The 25,378-nt window shown below is 34.0% G+C and overlaps 5 protein-coding genes across 5 annotated transcripts; 4 read left to right on the top strand and 1 right to left on the bottom strand.

The window, feature by feature from the left end:
- The first annotated feature begins 1,059 nt into the window (after positions 1-1,059).
- Positions 1,060-4,236, top strand: LOC112569380. Its single transcript, XM_025247178.1, has 6 exons — positions 1,060-1,130; positions 2,542-2,617; positions 2,848-2,957; positions 3,460-3,630; positions 3,873-3,919; positions 4,118-4,236. Exons 2-6 carry the CDS (start codon positions 2,574-2,576, stop codon positions 4,133-4,135), a joined length of 390 nt encoding a protein of 129 aa, XP_025102963.1. The 5' UTR covers positions 1,060-1,130; positions 2,542-2,573; the 3' UTR covers positions 4,136-4,236.
- Positions 4,237-5,485: 1,249 nt separating this feature from the next.
- LOC112569361 lies at positions 5,486-8,077 on the top strand. The gene is made up of 6 exons (XM_025247156.1): positions 5,486-6,339; positions 6,431-6,506; positions 6,708-6,817; positions 7,195-7,365; positions 7,618-7,664; positions 7,856-8,077. Exons 2-6 carry the CDS (start codon positions 6,463-6,465, stop codon positions 7,898-7,900), a joined length of 417 nt encoding a protein of 138 aa, XP_025102941.1. The 5' UTR covers positions 5,486-6,339; positions 6,431-6,462; the 3' UTR covers positions 7,901-8,077.
- Positions 8,078-11,448: 3,371 nt separating this feature from the next.
- Positions 11,449-14,103, top strand: LOC112569379. Its single transcript, XM_025247176.1, has 6 exons — positions 11,449-11,537; positions 12,219-12,294; positions 12,524-12,633; positions 13,147-13,317; positions 13,560-13,606; positions 13,992-14,103. The coding sequence occupies exons 2-6, from the start codon at positions 12,251-12,253 to the stop codon at positions 14,007-14,009; spliced, it is 390 nt and encodes a 129-aa protein (XP_025102961.1). The 5' UTR covers positions 11,449-11,537; positions 12,219-12,250; the 3' UTR covers positions 14,010-14,103.
- A 2,915-nt stretch (positions 14,104-17,018) lies between these two features.
- LOC112569370 lies at positions 17,019-19,237 on the top strand. The gene is made up of 6 exons (XM_025247168.1): positions 17,019-17,079; positions 17,609-17,683; positions 17,882-17,991; positions 18,464-18,634; positions 18,882-18,928; positions 19,130-19,237. The coding sequence occupies exons 2-6, from the start codon at positions 17,640-17,642 to the stop codon at positions 19,160-19,162; spliced, it is 405 nt and encodes a 134-aa protein (XP_025102953.1). The 5' UTR covers positions 17,019-17,079; positions 17,609-17,639; the 3' UTR covers positions 19,163-19,237.
- Positions 19,238-21,872: 2,635 nt separating this feature from the next.
- Positions 21,873-24,056, bottom strand: LOC112569359. Its single transcript, XM_025247153.1, has 6 exons — positions 24,011-24,056; positions 23,508-23,583; positions 23,162-23,271; positions 22,454-22,624; positions 22,190-22,236; positions 21,873-21,991 (listed from the first exon to the last, which is right to left on the bottom strand). Exons 2-6 carry the CDS (start codon positions 23,549-23,551, stop codon positions 21,947-21,949), a joined length of 417 nt encoding a protein of 138 aa, XP_025102938.1. The 5' UTR covers positions 23,552-23,583; positions 24,011-24,056; the 3' UTR covers positions 21,873-21,946.
- Between the last annotated feature and the right edge of the window lie 1,322 nt (positions 24,057-25,378).

Genomic DNA, 25,378 nt, shown 5'->3' with positions numbered 1-25,378 from the left:
GATATCATATTGTCTCTTAACAATAAAAGCTGCCTTTTCACTAATGATCTGGAGAAAGAGTGACTTGCCACAAATATTTTGAGGAAAGCAGCAGTCTGGGAAAAAGAGACGATAGGAGATGCTACGAATGCGCAAACTCCTTACACGACCAACGCAATTCATTTTGATATTATTGCTATTGGCAAACATTCATTTTCATCAGAAGATAGCGCTCTGTGTATTCATTCAAAACAAAATGTTTTAATAATGATGTGAGCCGTGAAGCAATCGATAGGAGCAATAACAATGTCAGCAACACTGTAATTGAAACAACCGTCAACATCAATTTATATTGTTTCATGAGATGCAGCAGTTTGACACTAGTGCGATTGAATAAGACATAAATTATGATTCTATCGTTACCTGAATATTATTCAGGAGCCTAACAAAGGCAGCGAATAGAACTCCCAACGGATTCGGATTTGGGTCTGGCTGATTCTGCAAAAAGGCGCTATACAAATTGGTTTTTATCATCATCATCATCATCATCATCATCATCATCATCATCATCATCATCATCATCATCATCATCATCATCATCATCATCATCATCATCATCATCATCATCATCATCATCATACCTGCTACTTGTAATCAAACTCTAATAGGAGGTTAGTAGTGAGTTAAAAGTTGGTAAATTTTTGCAACATATAGTTTTGAATTCAACGTTCATACAACGGATTTCAGGCTGAGCAGTCAAAACAAAATTCATAATAGTTCACATTCCTCGGCTAAGGACCACGTTTTCACGATTCTTCTTTCTTGGTTTCTGTCTGGTGGACAAGCATGCGCAGACAGGAACAAAGAAACCGTGACGACATCTGCCGAAGACTTCATCATTTGGAAACTCAACACGTAGAACTAATTACAGGAAAACTTAATGAAAAATATGTAATGATTAATAACACTTGTCAGAAACAGCAACAGATACGTGTCACAAACAGAAATCAAATTTAGGAAATGTTTGTTTTAGCTCTGATTTATTGAAATGTCTGTCTCGACGGAGAGGTATATATTCGCCCTGCCATCTACTCACCTCACACCACGACTCAAGCACTCTCAATCTCGCTGACCTGCTTCTAGTTCAAACGGTAAGTACAGTATACAGAATTATGTGGAACTTAAGCAATGTTTAGAAAATTTTACCAAATGTATCACTGTGTGTCCTAAAAAGCAGATAACACCGTAAGAAGCAAGAAGACCAACACTGGCGAACAGAACCCAAATCACAAAGAAACATAAAGTTAATCCGTGATTCTGAATACAAGGATAATATCGTGTAACAATATTTAATAGAAGGATGCTATTAAAGGAATTCAAAGGTGTGATCCCAGAAACGAATCGATATCAAGAAATTCTTAATCTCGGTAAATGAAAGAAGCACGTGACAGGGCTTTGAGATTATAATTTGTTTGAAGTGATTGCTTTTTATTCTCAAGCGTGATATTACGATGGATCAGCTAGACATTATCATTACTATTTTAAACCGCTTTAGTTTTTTCAAGCTTCAAGAGAAATTTATTCGTCCATCTTACAATAATCGATCTTTGATAATAATATTTACGATTTGTACAGATCAGAAATAAAACTGCTGGTCACATATTTATGAACTTACATAAAAGAGTATTAATCTTTTATAGAACGCGATCATTTCACACTTTCACACTACTCGCACTCACTTTACGCACACGTCCCCTACTTTTTTCTTTCATTCACAAATCACATAGATTTGTCATGGGCAACGAAACTTTTATATCAGTCAACATTAAGCACACACACACACACACCCACACGTTACTGCGAATTATATATATATCAAGCTTGTATGTCTTTCACGCTGCGGCCTGTAAATCAAAGTAGACGATTGTTTTCGAATAGATCGTTAAAGTCTTAGTTACTCACACCGTACTGCATGAAGTTATCGTCTGTGCAACCAAAAATAAAACGTTCTGGTAAATTCCTCCCTTCCCCTGGTCCAGAAAATTGTGCAGTCTTGGCAACACTTGGCTGATATCCACGAACAAAACTCTTAGGGGGAACCACATACACGTTCCGGTTCTTAATAGGAGTAAGTGCTGACTTGGCAGACACCTAGTCGACGACCACAAATATATCCTCTAGGATCAACACACAAGATCCAAAGCGGACGCTCCACACACTCAGTCCGCCTCTCTTCACTTCACACAGCCGTCTGCCCTCTTCCAAATAATTTTCATGCTACGTCCCTCTAAAGTTGCGTCATAAAATGACGTCGAGTTCTGACGCAAAACCAAAACGCAGCAAACACATTCTCATACTGGTAAGGGCAATAATCCCTGACTAACAACAGACAGGGGCGACAACCCCCTGTTCCTAACAATAACCAGTTAAACGAAATGTTTAAAATTAAAACATGTTTGGATTTTTAGATTTTAATTAAAAAAAAAAACCCAAAAAAACTAAGATGTAACAAGAGAGTTCTTTTACAATAGAACTTTATTTCTAATTATTGTCTCTGGACAGATTGGTTTGCCGACTTCCCTGCAAGATACATCATGTTGGTTATCGTCTTTTTTGGTCTGCTGGCTGTCGCTCTCAGGTAAAAGTAAATTTGTGTGAGGTGACAATGAAGGGAAGAACATACACCTATTCAACTAAACTGTTGGCAAAAGCGTTATAGGTGATATGCCGTCATCTATGAATATGTTTTATTTTTGCCGGTATAATAAACTCTAAGATTTTTTTACTACATTGCTGTGACACGAAAACACACTTAAAGAACCATGAATTAATAAGATCAAAGGTTGCAAAATGCTTCTATCTTTGTAGCCATGGCCTCGACCTATCTAAACCACTGTTTGATCTTCTCGACCAAAACAAAGATGGGGTCGTTCGACTCAATGAAATGTTTGCTGCTTATGACATCGTTGACTTGAGCAGTAAGAATGATCATCATCATCATCATCATCATCATCATCATCATCATCATCATCATCATCATCATCATCATCATCATCATCATCATCATCATCATCATCATCATCATCATCATCATCATCATCATCATCATCATCATCATCATCATCATCATCATCTCAATATTCATTTGTAATTTTCAACATTTTCCTCAGCCTGATAGCCTTTTCAAACATTACAATGTTTATGGTTGAGGCAGCTACCAAAGCTTCTGTCATATGACAGTGAAATTTTTGTGTTAATTAAAACTTATTAAAAACTAATCAAACGTTTTTGGATTTTATAGAGCTCTTGTTATGCTTATGAATCCAGATTTCAATAAAAAGAAATTGCTCGTTATTTTTGTTTTTGTGGGTCAAATGAAAAGTAAAGTTGGTTGAAGATCTGGGTGAGTTCATGATTATAAGCTGTACCCAATCATATTAAGAAGAAAACAATTGTATATACTGCAAATCATCTTTACAGAAGACGGACTGATGACATTCACAGAATTCGCCGCTGGACCACATCCCGGGTCGCCCCCTCTTTCAATCGAGGAAGCTTTTAGATATTTCGACGATCGCGACAATGATAAAAATAATGGCGTTCTCGATTCAGGTTGCGTTGTCGCTTTTTTTGAAGACCTGGACGGTAACAGTAAGTTTCAAGGCTTTCAGACAAGAGTTATTTATACAAAACCTAAATGTGTGAAAAAAAAATTAAAAACGAAAACATTATCTTTATTTCCACAAAAGAACTTTGAAAATGATTTGTTTTTATTTTCAATTTATTTTAAATAATTTTACCAATGTTCAATTTTTTGTGTTTTAAAATATAAATGTTATTTTATGTATGTTCTTCTCTCTTTTACTCAATGCTGACTATGTTAACATTTTCAGAGAACGGAGAAATCACACTTCAAGAAATGACAGAGAATTATTTAGCGGTAATGTAGTCAGATAATAAAAATACAGGCAGGCATACAGACAAATAGAAAAATCAATAAAACGAATGGGAGAGAATGAGAGATAAAGTTAATGCATCCTACAAATTATGTTTAAAATGTGTCTAAAATGATTATGTTGTATTGTAAATAAGATGCAAAGATGTTGATAATCTATTGTGTTTCTTGGTTTTTTTTCAGCTATTCCTTGTGAAGTAGGACGGTGACAGCAAAGAACAAGCCTAGGCTGATTACTAACAGGCTGCTTTGCCCGACACCTGGTAGAAATGACAAATAAATGTCAAATCTTTGAAAATTCACTTGAGATTTTGGTTGTTTTAGCTGAGTGGTGTTCAAATTGCGATTGAAATCATTGAACTGATAGTTTCTGCACTTGTTGACGTCTGTAGATTAAGTTGTTGATATCTTTTCTCTTTTTTCTTTTTTATTTCTTCTATATATCAAATGTTAAACCTGGTATTTTGTAAAATGGATTTAAAAAAAAGAAGCTTGGACATAGTTCCATAAACGGCCTAACATATCACTGGTCAGTTTTGTCGCAGAGAAACTTACTCCACTCTAATGTCTGATTAAACTTCTCGCATTCCAGTTACAACTCTGTTGTGTTTGTCAGTTACCATTTATAACTTACACTGGACCCTTCTTTATAATTACTTCTATTCTTAGTTTTAACGAGTAGTAGATACATATAATTTGGTAAACTTACAACAATTAATCTGTTGATGCTTTACCTTTATTTGCATGATAACTATTCATCCAGTTATCTAAATGTGTGTGTGTGTGTGTGTGTGTGTGTGTGTGTGTGTGTGTGTGTGTGTGTGTGTGTGTGTGTGTGTGTGTGTGTGTGTGTGTGTGTGTGTGTGTGTGTGTGTGTGTGTGTGTGATTCGCTACAAGAAACAGAATTTCGAAAACTTTAGAGGTTTTTTGGGTGTTTAATGTGAAGACTCTAGCGTCTAATTTGATATTAATATTGTCCTTCTATTCAAAAAAGTAATTTAAAAAATTGTTTTGAAGCGTGAAAGTAATGTAGCAGCCTTTAAAAAAAATTAGATTAACAGGGTTTTTTTCTGTTTGGTTTATTACAAAAAATTATAATGACGATAAACCAGATCACGCTGCATTTTTTTCAATTCGCAAAAGTGCCTAACATCAAATATTTGTAAACTTTCAGCATTAAAAAGAGCAATAAAATAAGAATATAACGCATTAGAATTACCATGGTCAGACAGAAAACGCAACAAAATACACAAGATCCAAAGCGGACACTCCATAGTCCGCCTCTCTTCACTTCTCCCAGCCGTCTCTGTATCCACACGTACAACAAGACCTCTTTCACGCCTGTCTTTCCTCTCTCTCGACTCCCCGTCGTCTGCTGTCTTCCGAAAAAATTTTCACGCTACGTACCTCTCAAATTGCGTCATAAAATGACGTCGGGTTCTGACGCTAAACCACGACGCAGCAAACACACTCACATACAGCTAAGGGCAATAATCTCTGACTAACAACAGACAGGGGCAACAATCCCTGTTCCTAACAAACAGTTAAATTCAAGGTTACAGATAAATATGAATCTCAATCAGTATGATGATCAGTATAAACAATGAGGGATTAAATTTTAATTTCAATACAGCGAAAATACAATGCTATTAAGTAGGATATCTTTCTACTGGACAAAACAAAGGAAAGTTGCTGCCTGTGCAAACAGACAATAACAGATGCTACGAATAGCAAGACACATCACACCATCAACTCATTTCAATTTTTATATTATTGCTATTGGCATACATTCATTTTCATCAGAAGATAGCGCTTTGTGTAGAGATTAAAAACAACATGTGTTAATAATGATGTGAGCCGTGATGCAATCGATAGCAACAATAACAATGTCAGCAACACTGTACTTGTAAACAACTGTCAAGGTCAATTTACATTGTTTTATGAGATGCAGCAGTTTGACAGAAGTGCGATTGAATAAGACATAGATTATGATTCTGTCGTTGTCTTAATATTATTTAGGAGTCTAACAAAGGCAGCGAACAGAAATCCCAACGGATTTGGATATATGGATGATTGGTTTCTGTCGGGTGCACAAGCATGCACGAACAGGAACAAAGACACCGTGCTGACACCTGCCGCAGACTTCATCATTTGGTAACTCAACACGTAGAACTAATTACAGGAAAATTTGATGCAAAAATATGTAATGATTAATAACACTTGTCACAAACAACCACTGGTGCGTGTCACAAACAGAAATCAAATTTAGTAAATGTTTGTTTTAGCCCTGATTTATTGAAATGTTTGTCTCGACGGAGAGGTATATAATAGGTCCTGCCATCTCCTTACCTCACACAACAACTCAAGCACTCTCAATCTCGCTGACCTGCTTCTTGTTCAAACGGTAAGTACAGTATACAGAATTACGTGTTTAAGGTGTAACAAGAGAATTCTTTTAGAATAGAACTTTATTTCTAAATGTTCTCTCTTGACAGATTGGTTTCCCGACTTCCCTGCAGAATACATCATGTTGGTTATCGTCTTTCTTGGTCTGCTGGTTGTCGCTCTCAGGTGAAAGTTAATTTGTGTGAGGTAACAATGAAAGGAAGAACATACACTTATTTAAATAGTCTGTTTGAAAAACGTTATAGGTGATTTTTGCCGGTATAATAAACTCTAATATTTTTTATTACATTGTTGTGACACGACAACACACTCAAAGAACCATGTTTTAATAAGATCAAAGGTTGCAAAATGTTTCTATATTTGTAGCCTTGACGCCGAAACATCTAAATCACTGTATGATCTCATCGACAAAAACAAAGATGGGGTCGCTCGACTCAGTGACGCGTTTGCCGCTTATAGCATCGTTGACTTGAACAGTAAGAATCATCATCATCATCATCGTCATCATCATCAACATTATCATCATCATTAAAATTTTAACAATCTACAAAATCATAGATGAGTGCATCATCATCATCATGCTCATACCAAAGAGTCTGTCAAGTGACATTGAAATTTTTGTGTTAATTAAAACTTATGAAACAAACTAATCAAAAGTTCTTTGATTTTATAGAGCTCATGTTATGCTTATGAATCCAGATTTCAGTAAAAAGAAATTGCTCGTTATATCTGTTTTTGTAGGTCAAATGAAAAGTAAAGTTTATTTAAGATCTGGGTGAGTTCATGATAATAAGTTTTACTCAATCATGTTAAGAAGAAAACAATTGTATTTACTTGCAAATCATCTTTACAGAAGACGGATTACTGACCCCCGTAGAATTCGCCGCTGGACCACATCCCGGGTCGCCCCCTCTTTCAATCGAGGAAGCTTTTAAATTTTACGACAGTCGAGACAATGAGAAAAATGATAACGTAATCGATTCAGGTGGTGTTGTCGCTCTTTTTGACGGCCTGGACGGTAACAGTAAGTTTAAAAGCTTTTAGACAAGAGTTATGGACACAAAAACTAAAAATGTGAAAAAATAAATTAAAAATGAAAACATCATCTTTATTTCTACAAAAGAACTTTGAAAATGATTTTTTTTTAATTTTTAAATTTATTTTAAATAATTTTAACAATATTCAAGTTTTTTTTTTTGTATTTTAAAAAATAAATGTTATTTAAATTTATGTGCATCTATCTTTTTCTTAATGCTGACTATGTTAATATTTTCAGAGAACGGAAAACTCACACTTCAAGAAATGAAAGAGAATTATTTACCGGTAATTTGCCAGCTAATAAAAATACAGGCAGGCATACAGACAAATAGAAAAATCAATAAAATGAAGCGAATGGGAGAGAATGAGAGATAAAGGTAATGCGTGCTATTTAAAATGTGTCCAAAATGATTATGCTATATAGTAGATCACATGCAAATAAATGTTTACACTCTATTTTGTTGCTGTGTTGTCAGCTATTCCTTGGTAACCAGGACGGTGACAGCAAAGAACACGCCTAGGCTGATTACTAACAGGCTGCTTTGCCCGACACCTGGTAGAAATGACAAATAAATGTTAAAGCTTTCAAAATTAACTTGAGATTTTTGTTGTTTTACCTGAGTGGTGTTGCGACTAAAAACATTGAACTGAATGTTTTTGCACTTGTTGACGTCTGTAGATTAAGTTGTTGATATCTTTTCTCTTTTTTTCTTTTTTATTTCTTCTGGATATCAAATATTAACCCTGATATTATACTGTACAGTCCAGGCCATCAAAAAGAGCGACAAGAGAACCTGAATCGATAAGATTATTATTTTTCTCATCGTCGCGACTGTCGTAAAATCTAAAAGCTTCCTCGATTGAAAGAGGGTGCGCCCCAGGATGTGCTCCAATTGCGAATTCTATGGGGGTCAGCAGTCCGTCTTCTGTAAAGATGATGTCCACGTAAATACAATTGTTTTCTTCTTAACATGATTGGGTAAAGCTAAAAAGTAATGGGCAATTTCTTTTTACTGAAATATGATTCATAAGCATAAAAGCCTCTCTTCAAAATTCCAGAATTCGTGATTAGTTTGTTTCTTAAATTTTAATGAACACAAATATTTAATGCGCAGACTACCTTTATAGCATTTTCACACACACCAACATAAGTATCCAAAGAAAACCACCCTCAACGAATCTTTTTCCCATCCACAGATATATAAACACCTTTTGAAATACAAACCGACGCCTTTAAATTTCACTGTCATGTGACAGAAGCTTTGGTACCTTCCTCAACCAAGAACCCCGTAATTTTTGAAAATGAAATCAGGTTGACGAAAATGTGAAAAATTTCAAATGAATATTTTGGTGATGATGATTATTGATGATTGATGATTGATGATTGTTCAAGTCATCGTTGTTATAACCGGCAAACATTTCACTGAATTGAACGACCCCATCATTGGTCCGTCGACTAGATCACACAGTGATTTAGACAGGTCGGCGCCTTGGCTACAAATATAGAAACATTTTGCATCCTTTAATCTGATTAATGCAGGGTACTTTGAGTGTGTTGTTGTTTCACAACAAAATTATTAAAAAAATCTTAGACTTTATTACACCGGCAAAAGTAAACCATATTAATTGCAGACTATTTAAATAAGTGTATGTTCTTACCTTCATTGTGACCTCACACAAATTAACTTTTAACTGAGAGCGAAAACCAGGAGACCAAGAAAGACGATTACCAACATGATGTCTTCTGCAGGGAAGTCGGGAAACCAATCTGTCGAGAGACAATACTTCGAAATTAAGTTCTATTCTAAACATTGCTTAAGTTCCACGTTCTGTATACTGTACTTACCGTTTGAACTAGAAGCAGGTCAGCGACACAGAGAGTGCTTGAGTTGTGGTGTGAGTTGATTAGATGGCAGGACCGAATATATACCTCTCTGTCGTGACAGACATTTCAATAAATCAGGGCTAAAACAAACATTTATAAATTTGATTTCTGTTTGTGACACGCACCAGTGGCTGTTTGTGACAAGTTTTATTAATCCTTACATATTTTTGCATCAAATTTTCTTGTAATTAGTTCTACGTGTAGAGTTTCCAAATTATGAAGTCTGCGGCAGGTGTCGTCACGGTTTCTTTGTTTCTGTCTGCGCATGTTTGTGAACCAGACAGAAACCAAGAAAGAAGAATCGTGAAAATGTGGTCACTAGCCGAGGAATTGAACTATTATGAATTTTGTTTTGACTGGTCAGCATGAAGTCCGTTGTATCAAAGTTGCATTTAAAACTATATGTAGCAAAAATTTGCCGACTGTTAACCCACTACTAACCTTCTATTAGATGTATGTTATCATACTACTAATACTAGTAATTAATAATAATTCTTATTCAATCGCACTACTGTAAAACTGCTACAACTCATGAAAGACTAGAAACAGATTCTTGACAGTTGTGTACAATTACAGTGTTGCTGACATTGGGCTCATTTTAAACGCATGTGTTGATTATGCAGGTATTTGCTGTAAGCAATCCCAATTTTGAAAATGTAATTGTGACCTTCCACGAGAAAATGATTCTTAAGTCGGAAATTGTAGAATTGCCATTTTGTACATTTGTAAAAAGTAAAGATTCTAAACTTTCTTTTGATACAAAAGGGATTCTTCTAGTCCTAAAACTGCGTTTGAAGTGTGAAAGTATGGTGGCGGCCATTTTGAAAAAAGCGGGTTCAAAAATTAGCGTCGAGAAGGCCGACCAGGATTGTTTACTCCTAAACTTTTAGAGACAAATCTGTTGATCGACATTTGATACGTTCTTAAAAGAAATTGAACTAATAGACTCCGGGCTTTCTGGCTAGGTATAACACTAAATGGGTTATAACAGTGAAACATTGTGGAAACAAAATTTCATCAGAAATATTTACATATCGCAGAAGGGTGCCTCGATTATAACGTATTTAAAGTGGATTTTTAACTTTTATTTTAACATATCAGTGCATTTTCGTGATAGTTTAATAACCAGGGAATCGATTTTTAAAGAAAAGCCAAACTGCACTAAACTGACCCCTGTCCCCTTTCGGGTCCTCTAGCACAAAACTGTTCCGCGCGACTTAGTTTCGTCGTTCCGATCCATCTGTGGTGCAGAAACAACAGAGTAAAGGCAATAACATCCCAGATGAGATGTAAATGTTAAGATGAAAGGCTATTATTGTTTGGTGTTTTGGCGGGTAATGGATGATTATCAGTTTGTGTAGCATCGATAGTAGAACATAAAAGTGTCGTCCCTATCGAAGTCGCAAAAGTAAGACATTAGAAGTAAGTACAAGGTTACTGATAAATATAAATCTCAACCAGTATGATGACCATTATAAAGAATGAGGGATTAAATTTCAATACAGCGTAAAAATAATGCTATTAAATAGGATATCTTTCTATAACAAAACAAAGGAAAGTTGCTGCCTGTGCAAACAGACAATAGCAGATGCTACGAATACGCAAAACTCATCACACCATCAACTCATTTCATTTTGATATTAGTTCTATTGGCAAAAATTCATTTTCATCAGAAGATAGCGCTTTGTGTAGAGATTAGAAACAAAATGTTTTAATAATGATGTGAGCCGTGATGCAATCGATAGTAACAATAACACTATCAGCAACGCTGTAACTGTAAACAACTGTCAAGGTCAATTTATATTGTTTATGAGATGCAGCAGTTTGACAGTAGTGCGATTGAATAAGACATAAATTATGATTCTGTCGTTGTCTGAATATTATTTAGGAGTCTAACAAAGGCAGCGAACAGAAATCCAAACGGATTTGGATTATTGGATGATTGGTTTCTGTCGGGTGCACAAGCATGCACGAACAGGAACAAAGACACCGTGCTGACACCTGCCGCAGACTTCCTAATCTAGAAACTCAACACGTAGAACTAATTACAGGAAAATTTGATGCAAAAATATGTAAGGATTAATAACACTTGTCAAAAACAGCAACTAGTGCGTGTCACAAACAGAAATCAAATTTAGTAAATGTTTGTTTTAGCCCTGATTTATTGAAATGTCTGTCATGACGGACAGGTATATATTAGGTCCTGCGACCTCCTCACCTCAAACCACAACTCAAGCACTCTCAATCTCGCTGACCTGCTTCTAGTTCAAACGGTAAGTACAGTATACAGAATTATGTGGAACTTAAGCAATGTTTAGAAGATTTTACCAAATGTTTGACTGTGTCCTAAAAAGCAGATAACACCGAAAGAAGAGAGAAGACCAACACTGGCGAACAGAAGCCAAATCACAAATATAAAGTTAATCCGTGATGCTAAAGAAAGAATAATATCGTGTAACAATATTTAAAAGCAGAATACTATTAAAATGATTCAAATGTGCGATCACAGAAACCAAACGATATAGAGAAATTCTTAATGTAGATAAATGAAAGAAGCACGTGACAGAGCTTTGAGATTATAATTTCTTTGAAGTGATTGCTTTTTATTCACTAGCGGGATATAACGATTGATCATTTAGACATTATCATTATTATTTTTAAAGCGCTTTATTTTTAAAAGAGTAAAGAAGAGATTTATTCGTCCATGTTACAATAATTTACCCTTTATAATAATATTTACGATTTGTACAGAAGAGAAATAAAACTAAAGGTGACATATTTATGAACTTACATAACAGAGTATTCATCTTTTATAGAATAGAACCAGCTGTACGAAATGTTTAAAATTTAAACATGTTTGGATTCTTAGATTTTAATTTAAAAAAAAAAACCAAGATGTAACAGGAGAGTTCTTTTAGAATAGAACTTTATTTCTAATTGTTCTCTCTTGACAGATTGGTTTGCCGACTTCCCTGCAGAATCCATCATGTTGGTAATCGTCTTTCTTGGTCTGCTGGCTGTCACTCTCAGGTAAAAGTCAATTTGTGTGAGGTGACAATGAAGGGAAGAACATACACCTACTCAACTAAACTGTTGGCAAAATCGTTATAGGTGACATGCCGTCAGCTATGAATATGGTTTATTTTTGCCGGTATAATAAACTCTTAGATTTTTTCTTACTTTGCTGTGACACGATAACACACTCAAATAACTATGTTTTAATAAGATCGATGGTTGCAAAATGTTTCTATATTTGTAGCCTTGACGCCGAAACATCAAAATCCCTGTATGATGTACTCGACGGAAACAAAGATGGGGTCGTTCGACTCAATGAAATGTTTGGCACTTATAACATCGTTGACGTGAACAGTAAGAATCATCATCATCATCATCATCATCATCATCATCATCATCATCATCATCATCATCATCATCATCATCATCATCATCATCATCATCATCATCATCATCATCATCATCATCATCATCATCATCATCATCATCATCATCATCATCATCATCATCATCATCATCATCATTTAAATATTCACTTGTACTTTTTCCACAGTTTCCTCAGCCTGATAGCCTTTCAAACATTACAGGGTTTATGGTTGAGGCAGCTTCCAAAGCTTCTGTCATATGACAGTGAAATTTTTGTGTTAATTAAAACTTAAGAAACAAACTAACCAAAAGTTTTTTTTTGATTTTATAGAGCTCTTGTTATGCTTATGAATCCAGATTTCAGTAAAAAGAAATTTTTGTTTTTGTAGGTCAAATGAAAAGTAAAGTTTGTTGAAGATCTGGGTGAGTTCATGATTAAAACCATTACCCAATCATGCGAAAAAGAAAACAGTTATATTAACTTGCAAATTATCTTTACAGAAGACGGACTGATCACATTCGAAGAATTCGCCGCTGGACCACATCCCGGGGCGCCCCCTCTTTCCATGAGGGAAGCTTTTAGATATTTCGACGATCGCGACAATGAGAAAAATAATGGCGTTCTCGATTCAGGTTGTGTTGTCGCTTTTTTTGACGACCTGGACGTTAACAGTGAGTTCAAAAGCTTTCAGACAAGAGTTATGGACACAAAACCTAAATGTGTGAAAAAATAAATTAAAAATAAAAACATTATCTTTATTTCCACAAAAGAACTTTGAAAATGATTTTTTTCTAGAATTTATTTTAAATATTTTTATCAATGTTTAAGCTTTTTGTGTTTTAAAAATAAATGTTATTTTAATTTATGTGCATCTCTTTTTTTTTCTTAATGCTGTCTATGTTAACATTTTCAGAGAACGGAGTAATCACACGTCAAGAAATGAAAGACAATTATTTACCGGTAATGTGTTCAACTAATAAAAATACAGGCAGGCATACAGACAAATAGAAAAATTAATAAAATGAAGCAAATGGGAGAGAATGAGAGATAAAGTTAATACATCTTACAAATTATGTAAAAATGTGTCTAAAATGATAACGCTGTATAGTAAATAGCTCTCAACCATCACCTCACCAACCACGTTCCGCAAAAAATCTGAAAACTCATCTGTTTCTTTCCAACCAGTCTTAAACTACCAAGAAACACTTCAGTCTACATTTTTTACTGTTCATGCGCAATGAGCATTCTTTGGAATGGTTACCTGCGCATTACAAATCGACATCATCATCATGAATAAGATACAAATAAATGTTTATACTCTATTGTGTTTCTTGGTTTTTTTCAGCTATTCCTTGTGAAGTAGGACGGTGACAGCAAAGAACAAGCCTAGGCTGATTACTAACAGGCTGCTTTGCCCGACACCTGGTAGAAATGACAAATAAATGTTAAATCTTTGAAAATTCACTTGAGATTTTTGTTGTTTTAGCTGGGTGGTGTTCGAATTGCGACTAAAAACATTGAACTGAATGTTTCTGCACTTGTTGACGTTTGTAGATTAAGTTGTTGATATCTGTTCTCTTTTTTTCTTTTTTATTTCTTCTGTATATCAAATATTAAACCTGCTATTTTATAAAATGAATTTAAGAAAAAGCTTGGACATAGTTCCATAAATGGCCTAACATATAAGAAGTCAGTTTTGACGGCGATAAACCTACTCCACACTTTTGTGAATTGAAAAAATGCAGCGTGATCTGCTTCATGGTTATCATATTTTTTTTTTAAAACTAAAGAGAAAATAAACCTTTATCCTAATTTCTTTTGAAACTGTATCTACTTTACTTGCATACTTCAAAACAATTTTTTTAAATGTTGAAATAGAAGGACAATATTATAAGAATCCAATCAAATGTTAACGTATTCAGATTTAAAACAGTAAAAATTGATGGAGTTTTCGAGATTCTGTTTGTGGTAGCGAATCAAACACACACACACACACACACACACACACACACACACACACACACACACACACACACACACACACACACACACACACACACACACACACACACACACACGCATATTTAGATAACTGGATGAAAAAATATGATGAAAATAAAGGTAAAGCATCAACAGTATTGTTGTAAGTTTACAAAATTATATTTATCTTGAAATCGTTAAAAATAAAAATGGAGTGCCTAAGGAAGTAATTACAAAGAAGAGTGTAGCTTATAAATAGCTTCTGACGACCACCGCAGAGCTGTAATTTGTAACATAAGTAAATTAAAATGACAAAAGAAGCAGAACAATGAATGTTTGCAGCTCTGTGTGTTTGTGAATGCGTGCGTGCGTGTGCTGTTGCTTCTTATTGAAAAAGAGAACTGTTGTGCACTTACTGAACTTTACAGAGAAACAGCAACCATAAGAAATACTTGTGTCTTCTTCCTTCTTGTGGCTCTAAACCTGATGGTGTCGACTTTGAATAGGTCTGTCTAAGGAATTAACTACACAGAAGAGTCCAGTGTAACTTATAAATGGTAGCTGATAAACACCATAGAGCTGTAATTGGAATATGAGAATTTTAATCAGACACTAGAGTGGAGTAAATTTATCGCCGACAAAACTGACATCTGATATGTTAGTGCGTTTGTGGAACTATGACTAAACTTTATTTAAAATCCGGTTTTAGAAAATAGCGGAAGAAGTAAAAAAGATAAAAGAGACAAACAACATGATGTAGAGATGTCATCATGTTATAAAACGTTCTTTGCAATGTCTTCAAGTCTATTTTTATCAACACACATCATAAACAACACAAGTCCCATGTGACTGCTCAATGATTTAACATTTATTTGTCAGTTTTTGCAGGTGTCGGGCAAAACAACCTGTTAGTAATCTGTCTAAGCTTGTTCTTTCCTGTTCCCGTCCTACTTACCAAGAAATAGCTGAAAAAAAGAACAGAAACACAATAGACCATAAACAATTATTTCGTGTTATTTACTATACAGCATAAACATTTAAGCAACATTATCAAAGTAACATATATGATGCATTAACGTTATCTTTCATTCTTTCTCACGTATTTCATTGTTATTGATTTTTTGGTTTGTCTGTATGCCTGCCTGTATTTATATTAGCTGACTACATCACCGGTAAATAATTTTCTTCAATTTCTTCACGTTTGATTTCTTCATTCTCGGCAAATATTGACATAATAAAAAGAGAAATGCAAATAAATTAAAAAGAAATTTTTTTCTTTAAAAACAAAAAAGATAAATATAATTAAATTAAAATTTAAAAAACATCTTTTTTGAAAAATATCTTTTGTAGAATAAAGGTCTTTTGTCCAACGCTATTGTCATAAAGCTCTTTAACTCTCTGTTACCGTGCAGGCGATTGAAATAACCGATTTAGAATAATGGATTAACTTTATATTTCATTGGCTTTTGTTCGTCAGTATTGGTCTTCTTGGTTCTTACATTGTTATTAGCTTTTTAGGACACAGAGCGATAAATTTCGTAGAGTCTTCTTAACTTTTTCTAAAATTCCACTTAAATCTGTATACTCTGCTTACCGTTTGAACTAGAGGTGGGTGAGCGACTGGTCTACTGGAGTTTACTGGACAAAACAAATGAAAGTTGCTGCCTGGACAAAAGAGACGATAGCAAATGCTGCAAATACGCAAAACTTTTCACACCACCAACTCAATTCATTTTGATATTTTTGCTATTGGCAAACATTCATTTTCATCAGAAGATAGCGCTATGTGTAGTGATTCAAAACAAAATGTGTTAATGATGATGTGAGCCGTGAAGCAATCGCTTGCAGCAATAACAATGTCAGTAACACTGTAATTGTAAACAACTGTCAACATCAATTTACATTGTTTCATGAGATGCACCAGTTTGACAGAAGTGCGAACAACAACATCCCTGCTACTTGTAATCAAACTCTAACAGAAGGTTAGTAGTGGGTTAAAAGTTGGTAAATTCTTGCTACATATAGTTTTGAATGCAACGTTGATACAACGAATTTCAGGCTGACCAGTCAACACAAAATTCATAATAGTTCACGTTCCTCGGCTAAGGACGATTCTTCTGTCTTGGTTTCTGTCTGGTGCACAAGCACGCACGAACAGGAACAAAGAAACTGTGACGACACCTGCCGCAGACTTCATCATTTGGAAACTCAACACGTAGAACTAATTACAGGAAAAGTTTGATGCAAACATATGCAATGATTAATAACACTTGTCAGAAACAGCCACTGATACGTGTCACAAACAGAAATGAAATTTAGTAAATGTTTGTTTTAGCCCTGATTTATTGAAATGTTTGTCTCGACGGAGAGGTATATATTAGGTCCTGCCATCTACTCACCTCACACCACAACTCAAGCACTCTCAGTCTCGCTGACCTGCTTCTAGTTAAACGGTAAGTACAGTATACAGAATTATGTGCAACTTTAGAAATGTGTAGAAGATTTTACCAAGTGTATCACTGTGTGTCCTAAAAAGCAAATACCACTGTAAGAAGCAAGCAGACCAACACTGGCGAACAGAAGCCAAATCACAAAGAAATATAAAGTTTGAATGCTGAACAAAGAATAATATCGTTTAACAATATTTTAAAGCAGAATGCTATTAAAAAAATTCAAAGGTGCGATTCCAGAAACAAAACAATTAATCTCGATAAATGAAAGAAGCACGAGACAGAGCTTCATTATTATAATTTGTTTGAAATGATTGCTTTTTATTCATAAGCGCGATATTACGATGGATCAGTTATTTATGAACTTACATAAAAGATTATAAATTATTTATAGAAAAGAACGAGCTCTACAAAATGTTTAAAATTCAAATATTTTTGGATTTCTATACTATACTTTAAAAAAACTGTTTTAGGTGTAACAAGAGAGTTCTTTTAGAACAGAACTTTATTTGTAATTATTCTTTCTTGACAGATTGGTTTGCCGACTTCCTGCAGAATACATCATGTTGGTCACTGTCTTTCTTGGTCTGCTGGCTGTCACTCTCAGGTAAAAGTAAATTTGTGTGAGGTAACAATGAAGGGAAGAACATACACCTATTCAACTAGTCAGCTATGAATATGGTTTACTTTTGCCGGTATAATAAACTCTAAGAATTTTTTAATTACATTGCTTGTGACACGACAACACACTCAAAGTACCATGCATTAATCAATTAAAGGATGCAAAATGTTTCTATATTTGTAGCCATGGCATCGACCCATCTGACTCCCTGTTTGATCTCGTCGACGGAAACAAAGATGGGGTCGTTGAATTCAGTGAAATGCTTGCCGCTTTCAAAAACGATGACTCGAACAGTAAGAGTCATCATCATCATCATCATCATCATCATCATCATTTAAATATTCATTTGTAATTTCCACATTTTTCTCAGCCTGACAGCCACCAAAGCTTCTGTCACATGACAGTGAAATTTTTGAAGCGTCGTTTATATCTGTATGTGTGGGATAAAGATTCGTTGTAGGTGTTTTTCTTTGAATAGTCATGTTGTTGTGTGTGAATATGCTATAAAGGTAGTCTGCATATTAAACGTTTGTGTTTATTAAAACTTATGAAAGATATTAATAAAAAAATGCTTGGATTTTAAAGAGGTCTTGTAATGCTTATGAATTCAGATTTCAGTAAAAGGAAATTGCCCGTTATTTTTGATTTTGTTGGTCAAATGGAAAGAAAAGTTTGTTGAAGATCTGGGTGAGTCTATGATAATAAGCATTATCCAGTCATGTGAATAATAAAACAGTTATATTTACTTGCAAATCATCTTTACAGAAGACGGACTGATGACATTCGAAGAATTTGCCGCTGGAGCACATCCCGGGTCGCCCCCTCTTTTGATGTCGGCAGCTTTTAGATTTTACGACATTCGCGACAATAAGCCAAATGATAACTTTCTCGATTCAGGCTGCCTTGTCGCTCTTTTCAATGGTCTGGACGGTGACAGTAAGTTTAAAAGCTTTCAGACAAGAGTTATGGACAAAAAACCTAAATGTGTGAAGAAATAAATAAAAAATGAAAACATTATCTTTATTTCTACAAAAGAAATTTTAAAATTATTTATTCTATTTTTTTAATTTATTTAAAATATATTGATCAGATGTTCAAGTTTTTGTGTTTAAAAAACAATAAATGTTATTTTAGTTATTTGCATTTCTCTTTTTCTCAATGTTGGCTATGTTAACATTTTCAGAGGACGGAAAAATCACACGTGAAGAAATTGAAGACAATTATTTACCGGTAATGTAGTCAGATAATAAAAATACAGGCACGCATACAGACAAATAGAAAAATCAATAAAAATGAAACAAACTGAGAGAATGAGAGATAAAATGAATGCATCCTACATGCTATATTTAAAATGTGTCTAAAATGATTATGTTGTATAGTAAATAAGATGCAGATAAAAGTTTACACTTTATTTTGTTACTGTGTTGTCAGCTTTTTCTTGATGACGGTGGAGACATTGCCTAGGCTGATTTCTAACAGGTTGCTTTCCATGACATCTGGAAGAAATGAGAAATAAAATGTTAAATCTTTGAACAGTCACTTGAGAATTTTGTTGTTTTAGCTGAGTGGTGTTGCGACTAAAAACATTGAACTGAATGTTTTTGCATGTTGACGTCTGTACAGTATGTTGTTGATTTCTTTTCTCTCTCTTCTTTTTCGTTTCTTCTATATATCAAATATTAAACCTGATGTTTTTTTTATAAAATGAATTTTTTTTACAAAAGCTTGGACATAGTTCCATAAACGGTCTAACATATCAGAGGTCAGTTTTGTCGGCGATTAACTTACTCCACTATGTATAGTGTCTGATTAAAATTGTCACATATTCCAATTACATCTCTGTGATGTTGTCAGTTACCATCTATAAGTTACACTGGACTCTTCTTTATAATTTCTTCCTTAGACACTTCTATTCTTATTTTTAACGAGTTGTAGATAAATATTATTTTGTAAACTTATAACAATTACTGTTGACTCCTTACCTTTATTTTTATCATAACTATTCATCCAGTTATCTAAATTTGGTTGTGTTTGACTTGCTAACACAAACAGAATTTCAAAAAACTTTATAGGTTTTTAGGATGTTAAATCTGAAGACGCTAGCTTCTAATTTTGATACTTATATAGTCGTTCTATTCCAAAAATTAATTAAAAATTTTTTATTTGAAATATGCAAGTAATGTAGCAACCTTTTTAAAATAAATTAGGGTAAAGGTTTTTTTTCTTTTTTTTTTTTTTGATGACGATAAACCAGATCATTCTGCCTTTGTTCAATTCACAAACGTGCCTAATATCAAATGTTTGTAAGCTTTCAGTACTAAAAGGAGTAATAAAATAAGAACATAATGCATTAGAATTAGCATGCTCACACAGATTACAAATTTCTACGAAAGGCTTTCGTCGTGAAAACATCAATTAATTAAGGAACACATAAACATTTTTTTCAATGTCATCACTTCTTAAGAAGCAAATTTTAGTAAGTCGAAGTTCTCCACAAAATTAAGTAGTTTCCTAATTATTTGTCACCCGCCAGATTTGACCTAGAGTACAAGTACTGCTCATATATATATATATAAATAAGAATTGTACACGTGTAGAAAGTGTTCCACGTGACACGCAAGGGTTCAAAGGGCGTTTCAAATTTAGTTACATAAAAAGATGGACTGTCGTCTCAGTGATATTAGTGTCATCGGTTTTTGTGCTTTTGGTAAGGCATTAGTTTTGTAGTCTGTTTTCTTGAAAAAAATATATTTAATACTTTATGAACAAAATGTCCATTGTTATTAAACGTTTAAGCTATGAAACTATTTTACTATAACCTGCATATCTAACAAAATGTGGTATTTTAGACAGATTTGATTTGTACTCACACATCACTTTACTTTTATAAATTTCTTTTTTCGCTGGTTCCATAGGTTCGTTTTCAAAGCATGTGATGATGTCGCAGGTATTTGCTAAAAGCAATCCCAAACATGAAAATGTAATTGTGACCCTCCGAGACGAAATAAGTCTTAAGTCGGAAATTTGAGAATTGCCATTTTGAACACTTGTAAAAAGTAAAGATTCTAAACTTTCTTTTGATACTAAAAGGGATTCTTCTAGTCCTAAAAATGAGTTATAAACGTTTTATTCGTGGAAGTACGGTGGCGTCCATTTTGAGAAAAGTAGTTCGAAAATTAGAGTCGAGATGGCCGACCAGGTTTGTTTACTCCTTAACTTTTGCAGACAAATCTTTTGATCGTTATTTTATACGTTCTTTTTGAACAAATTGAAATTGAAATTGAAAATAAATTGAACAATTTTGCTTTCTGGCAAGGTATTACACGAAAGTGGTTATAACAGGGAAACAATGTGGAAACAGCGTTTGAATTTCTTCAGAAATTTGTGCTCATCACAGTAGGATATCTCGATTAAAACGTATTTAAAGTCGTTTTCTAACTTTCATTTTGACATTACAGTTTATTTTCCTGATAGTTTAATAATCAAGGAATCCATTTTTAAAGAAAAGACACAAAACTGACCCCTATCACCTTTTGGGGCCTTTAGCACAAAACTGTTAAGACTTAAGACTCATTTCGTCGTAAAGTTTTACAATTTAAAATATAATTGCAGCTGTTCCTTAATTAATTGATGTTTTAACGACGAAAGACTTAGTAATTCTAATGCATTATCTTCTAAAATTTATTGCTCTTTTTAGTACTAAAAGCTTAGAAATATTTGATATTAGGCACTTTTGCAGCCTGATCTGGTTCATCGTCATAATAAAGTTTAAAAAAAGAAAAGACTTTTAACCTAATTTCTACTTAAAAATGTTCCTTTCATACTTCCAAACAATTTAAAATATTCTTGAAATAGAAGGACAAAATAAATATCAAATTAGACGCTAAAGTATTCGGTTTTAATACACAGAAAACCTCTAAAGTTTTCGAAATTCTGTTCGTGGTAGGGAATCACACACACACACATACACACACACATATCTAGGTAACTGAATGAAAAGTTTAAATCCGGGTTTATAAAATATCAGGTTAAAACTTGATCTACAGCAGAAATAAAAGAGAGAAAAGAGACAAACAACATGATGTAGAGATGTCATCATGTGCAAACACGTTTAGTGCAATGTTTTCAAGTCGCATCTTTATCACCACACATCATAAATAACACAAGTCTCAAGTGACTGCTCAAAGATTTAATATTTATTTGTTATTTCTTCCAGGTGTCGGGCAAAACAACCTGTTAGTAATCAGCCTAGGCTTGTTCTTTGCTGTCACCGTCCTGGTTACCAAGGAATAGCTGAAAAACACAAAATAGAGTATAACCAATTACTTGCATCTTATTTACTATACAGCATAAACATGTAAGCAACATTCTCAAAAATAACATTTAAGATGCATAAACGTTCTCTTTCATTCTTTCTCATGTATTTCATTGTTATTGATTTTTTGGTTTGTCTGTATGTCTACCTGTATTTATATTAGCTGACTACATTACCGGTAAATAATTCTCTTCAATTTCTTCACGTGTGATTTCTCCGTTCTCTGAAAATATGAACATTTTCTACATTAATAAAAAGAGAAATGCACATAACTTTAAATGACATTTAATTGTTCTTTCTTTCTAAAAGACAAAAAGCTTAAACATCTGTCAAAATAGTTAAATTAAATTTTTAGAAAAACATTTGAAAAGTTCTTTTGTAGAATAAAATGAATGTTTTCATTTTATTTTAATTTTTTCACACAAAGCTCTTTAACTTACTGTTACTGTCCAGAGCATTGAAAAGAGCGACAGCACAATCTGAATCGAGAACATTATTATTTGGCTCTCTGTCCCGACTGTCCAAAAATTTAAAAGCTTCCTCGACTGAAAGAGGGGGCGCCCCGGGGTGTGCTCCAGCGGCAAATTCTTCGGGGGTCAGCAGTCCGTCTTCTGTAAAGGTTATTTGAAAGTATATATAACTGTTTTCTTATTTACATCATTGGGTAAAGGATATTACCCTGAACTTACACAAATCACAACAAAGTCTGTTTACTTTCAATTTGCCTTACAAAAAACAAAAAATTATGGGTCATTTCTTTTTACTGAAATCTAGATTTATCAATAAACAGCTCATTAACATTCCAGAAATCTTGATTAGTTTTTTTCATAATTTTTTAGGAACACAATAAAATGTGCAGACCACCTTTATAGAATAATAACTCAAACAAACATGAGTATCCTAAGAAAACCAATTATAACAAATCTTTTTTCCACCCATAGGGATATATGCTTTTTCGAAATACAAATCGACGATTCTAAATTTCATTGTCATGTGACAGAAGCTTCATTAGCTGCGTCCATTTAAAAACCCGTATTGTATGACAATGCAATGAGGCTGATGAAAATAAATATTGAAATAATGATGTGGATGATAATGATGATAAGGAAGTGGAGGAGGAGAAGGAGGAGGATTATTATGACACTTACTGTTCGAGTCATCGTGGGTATAACCGGCAAACATTTCACTGAGTCGAACGATCCCATCTTTGTTCCCGTCGACTACATTGAACAGTGGCTTAGATGGGTCGGCGCCATGGCTATAAACATAGAAACATTTTGCATCCTTTAATCTTATTAATACATGGAACCTTCAGTGTGCTGTCGTGTCAGAGGAATGTAAGAACAAAATCGTATACGTAGAGTTTATTATACCAGCATCAAGTAAAACCAACTCATAGCCGACGGCATTTCACCAAAAACGTTTATTCAACGGAATAGTTAAATAGATGTAAATTCTTCCCTTCATTGTTTCCTCACACAAAAAGACTCTTACCTGAGCGTGACAGCCAGGACACCAAGAAAGGCAATAACCAACATGATGTTTTCTGCAGGTAAGTCTGCAAACCGATCTGTCGTGAGAGAATAATTAGAAATAAAGTTTTATTCTATAAGAACTCTCTTTTTCTACCCCCCAAATGTATCAATTGAAATCTGAAAATTCACACATGTTTATTTTTGAAACATTTCATACAGCTTTTTAGTATTCTATAAGTTTCTTTTATTTATCAAGATTATGAACTTCTCTATATCATTTGGTTTCTGGGATCACACCTTTTACTTCGTTTAGAAGCATCCTGTTTTTACATTTTGTTACACAATATTATTCATTCTTCAGCATCACGAATTAACTTTTTATATCATTGGCTTTTCTTCGCCAGTATTTGTCTTCTTTGTTCTTAGAGTGTTATTAGCTTTTTAGGACACACAGCGATAAATTCGGTAGACTCTTCTAACCTTTTTTCTAAAATTCCACTTAAATCTTTATTCTGTACTTACCGTTTGAACTAGATGTAGGTGAGAGACACTGAGAGTGCTTGAGTCGTGGTGTGAGGTAAGTAGATGGCAGGACCAAATATATACCTCTCCGTCGTGAAAGAAATTTAAATACATTAGGGCTAAAACAAACATTTACTAAATTTCATTTCTGTTAATGAGAGGTACCCGTGGCTTATTCTGATATCTGTTATTAATTATTCCATTTTTTGCATAAAATTTTCCTGTAATTAGTTCTACTCGTGTTTGCTCGTGTTGAGTTTCCAACTGATGAAGTTTGCGGCAGGTGTCATCACGGTTTCTTTGTTCCTGTTTGCGCATGCGTGTGGACCAGACAAGAACCAAGAAAGAAAAATCTCTGACGACCTACTTCTAGGGAAACGTGATCCAACGATTGAGAACTATTATGAATTTTGTAGACACAATGTATCATATGTCATTAGACGCATTTTGACTGGTCAGACTGAAGGAGTCTTATTTGTAGGTAATTACAAGTAAATGAAATTTAGTTAATCAAAATACCTGAATTTCAAATGTTTCTATCACATTAGCGTTATAATGAATAAAAAGGGGTTGCGCCGAGTCTTATTTAACTTTAAATGAGGCAGCAACAGTAAAATTACTTAGATTTGCCAATTACATATTTTTAAAAAGTACAGGTTCTGATCTTTCTTTTGATACAAAAGTTGGTCTTCTAGTCCTAGCATTGAGTGACTTATAAACGTTTGAAGTGGGAAAGTATAATTGCAGTGGGGTCAAAGATTATCGTCGAGATGGCAAATCAGGTTTGTTTACAATTTAAAAAAATTTTTAAACAATGCTTTAAATAATCGCTTTGACACACTCGCACAGACCTTTAAGAGATGAAAACAAAGAAAAGAAAATAGAAAAAAATACATTTCTATAACTGAAAAATTCAAGTTCTAAGTATCTGTTAGACATTAACTTTATTGTATATGCTCGCTGATTGCTGGAGGAATGCCTATTTGTTATGCACCTTGCGTTACTGGGAAAAGATATCTGGCAAAAAATGTTCCTACAACAACGTCCAACATGTTAATGAAGTATCATTAGACAAGGTAATGAAATAGCAACTCTCCTCCGTACTTTGCAGCTTCTAGTGTGCATGACGAACGACAAGAGATGATAGACACTAATTCTTGTGGGGGCAGGGTGCTTATAATTAAAAATATCAGAATAATGAGAATTTGAATACACCTTCTGCTGCCTGCTAGTAGAAAGCCAGCGTCTACAAAACCAGTTGATGTGGAAGATCAAAATCAGAAATGTTTCAAAGCTAAAAGGTATGCTTGCAGTGTATTGAATACTTTTCATAAATACTTTTCTTATTTACATTTACGGTTCAGATTG

The sequence above is a fragment of the Pomacea canaliculata genome, linkage group LG7 (assembly GCF_003073045.1).
Source record: "Pomacea canaliculata isolate SZHN2017 linkage group LG7, ASM307304v1, whole genome shotgun sequence".
Lineage (NCBI taxonomy): Eukaryota > Metazoa > Mollusca > Gastropoda > Architaenioglossa > Ampullariidae > Pomacea > Pomacea canaliculata.
The sequence above is the reverse complement of the archived record's forward strand: the minus strand, read 5'-3'. Positions and strand labels throughout refer to the sequence as shown.

Bases quoted from the DNA above. Each gene is read 5' to 3' on its own strand.
- LOC112569361 (XM_025247156.1), top strand. From the start codon at position 6,463: ATGTTGGTTATCGTCTTTCTTGGTCTGCTGGTTGTCGCTCTCAG. The intron at 6,818-7,194 runs GTAAGAATCATC...TCATCTTTACAG, and splicing joins TAGCATCGTTGACTTGAACA to AAGACGGATTACTGACCCCC. The intron at 7,665-7,855 runs GTAATTTGCCAG...CTGTGTTGTCAG, and splicing joins TGAAAGAGAATTATTTACCG to CTATTCCTTGGTAACCAGGA.
- LOC112569370 (XM_025247168.1), top strand. From the start codon at position 17,640: ATGTTGGTCACTGTCTTTCTTGGTCTGCTGGCTGTCACTCTCAG. The intron at 17,992-18,463 runs GTAAGAGTCATC...TCATCTTTACAG, and splicing joins CAAAAACGATGACTCGAACA to AAGACGGACTGATGACATTC. The intron at 18,929-19,129 runs GTAATGTAGTCA...CTGTGTTGTCAG, and splicing joins TTGAAGACAATTATTTACCG to CTTTTTCTTGATGACGGTGG.
- LOC112569379 (XM_025247176.1), top strand. From the start codon at position 12,251: ATGTTGGTAATCGTCTTTCTTGGTCTGCTGGCTGTCACTCTCAG. The intron at 12,295-12,523 runs GTAAAAGTCAAT...CTATATTTGTAG, and splicing joins CTGCTGGCTGTCACTCTCAG to CCTTGACGCCGAAACATCAA. The intron at 13,318-13,559 runs GTGAGTTCAAAA...TAACATTTTCAG, and splicing joins TGACGACCTGGACGTTAACA to AGAACGGAGTAATCACACGT.
- LOC112569359 (XM_025247153.1), bottom strand. From the start codon at position 23,551: ATGTTGGTTATTGCCTTTCTTGGTGTCCTGGCTGTCACGCTCAG. The intron at 22,237-22,453 runs GTAAGTTAAAGA...TCATATTTTCAG, and splicing joins CAATGCTCTGGACAGTAACA to AGAACGGAGAAATCACACGT. The intron at 21,992-22,189 runs GTAATGTAGTCA...TGTGTTTTTCAG, and splicing joins TTGAAGAGAATTATTTACCG to CTATTCCTTGGTAACCAGGA.
- LOC112569380 (XM_025247178.1), top strand. From the start codon at position 2,574: ATGTTGGTTATCGTCTTTTTTGGTCTGCTGGCTGTCGCTCTCAG. The intron at 2,618-2,847 runs GTAAAAGTAAAT...CTATCTTTGTAG, and splicing joins CTGCTGGCTGTCGCTCTCAG to CCATGGCCTCGACCTATCTA. The intron at 3,631-3,872 runs GTAAGTTTCAAG...TAACATTTTCAG, and splicing joins TGAAGACCTGGACGGTAACA to AGAACGGAGAAATCACACTT.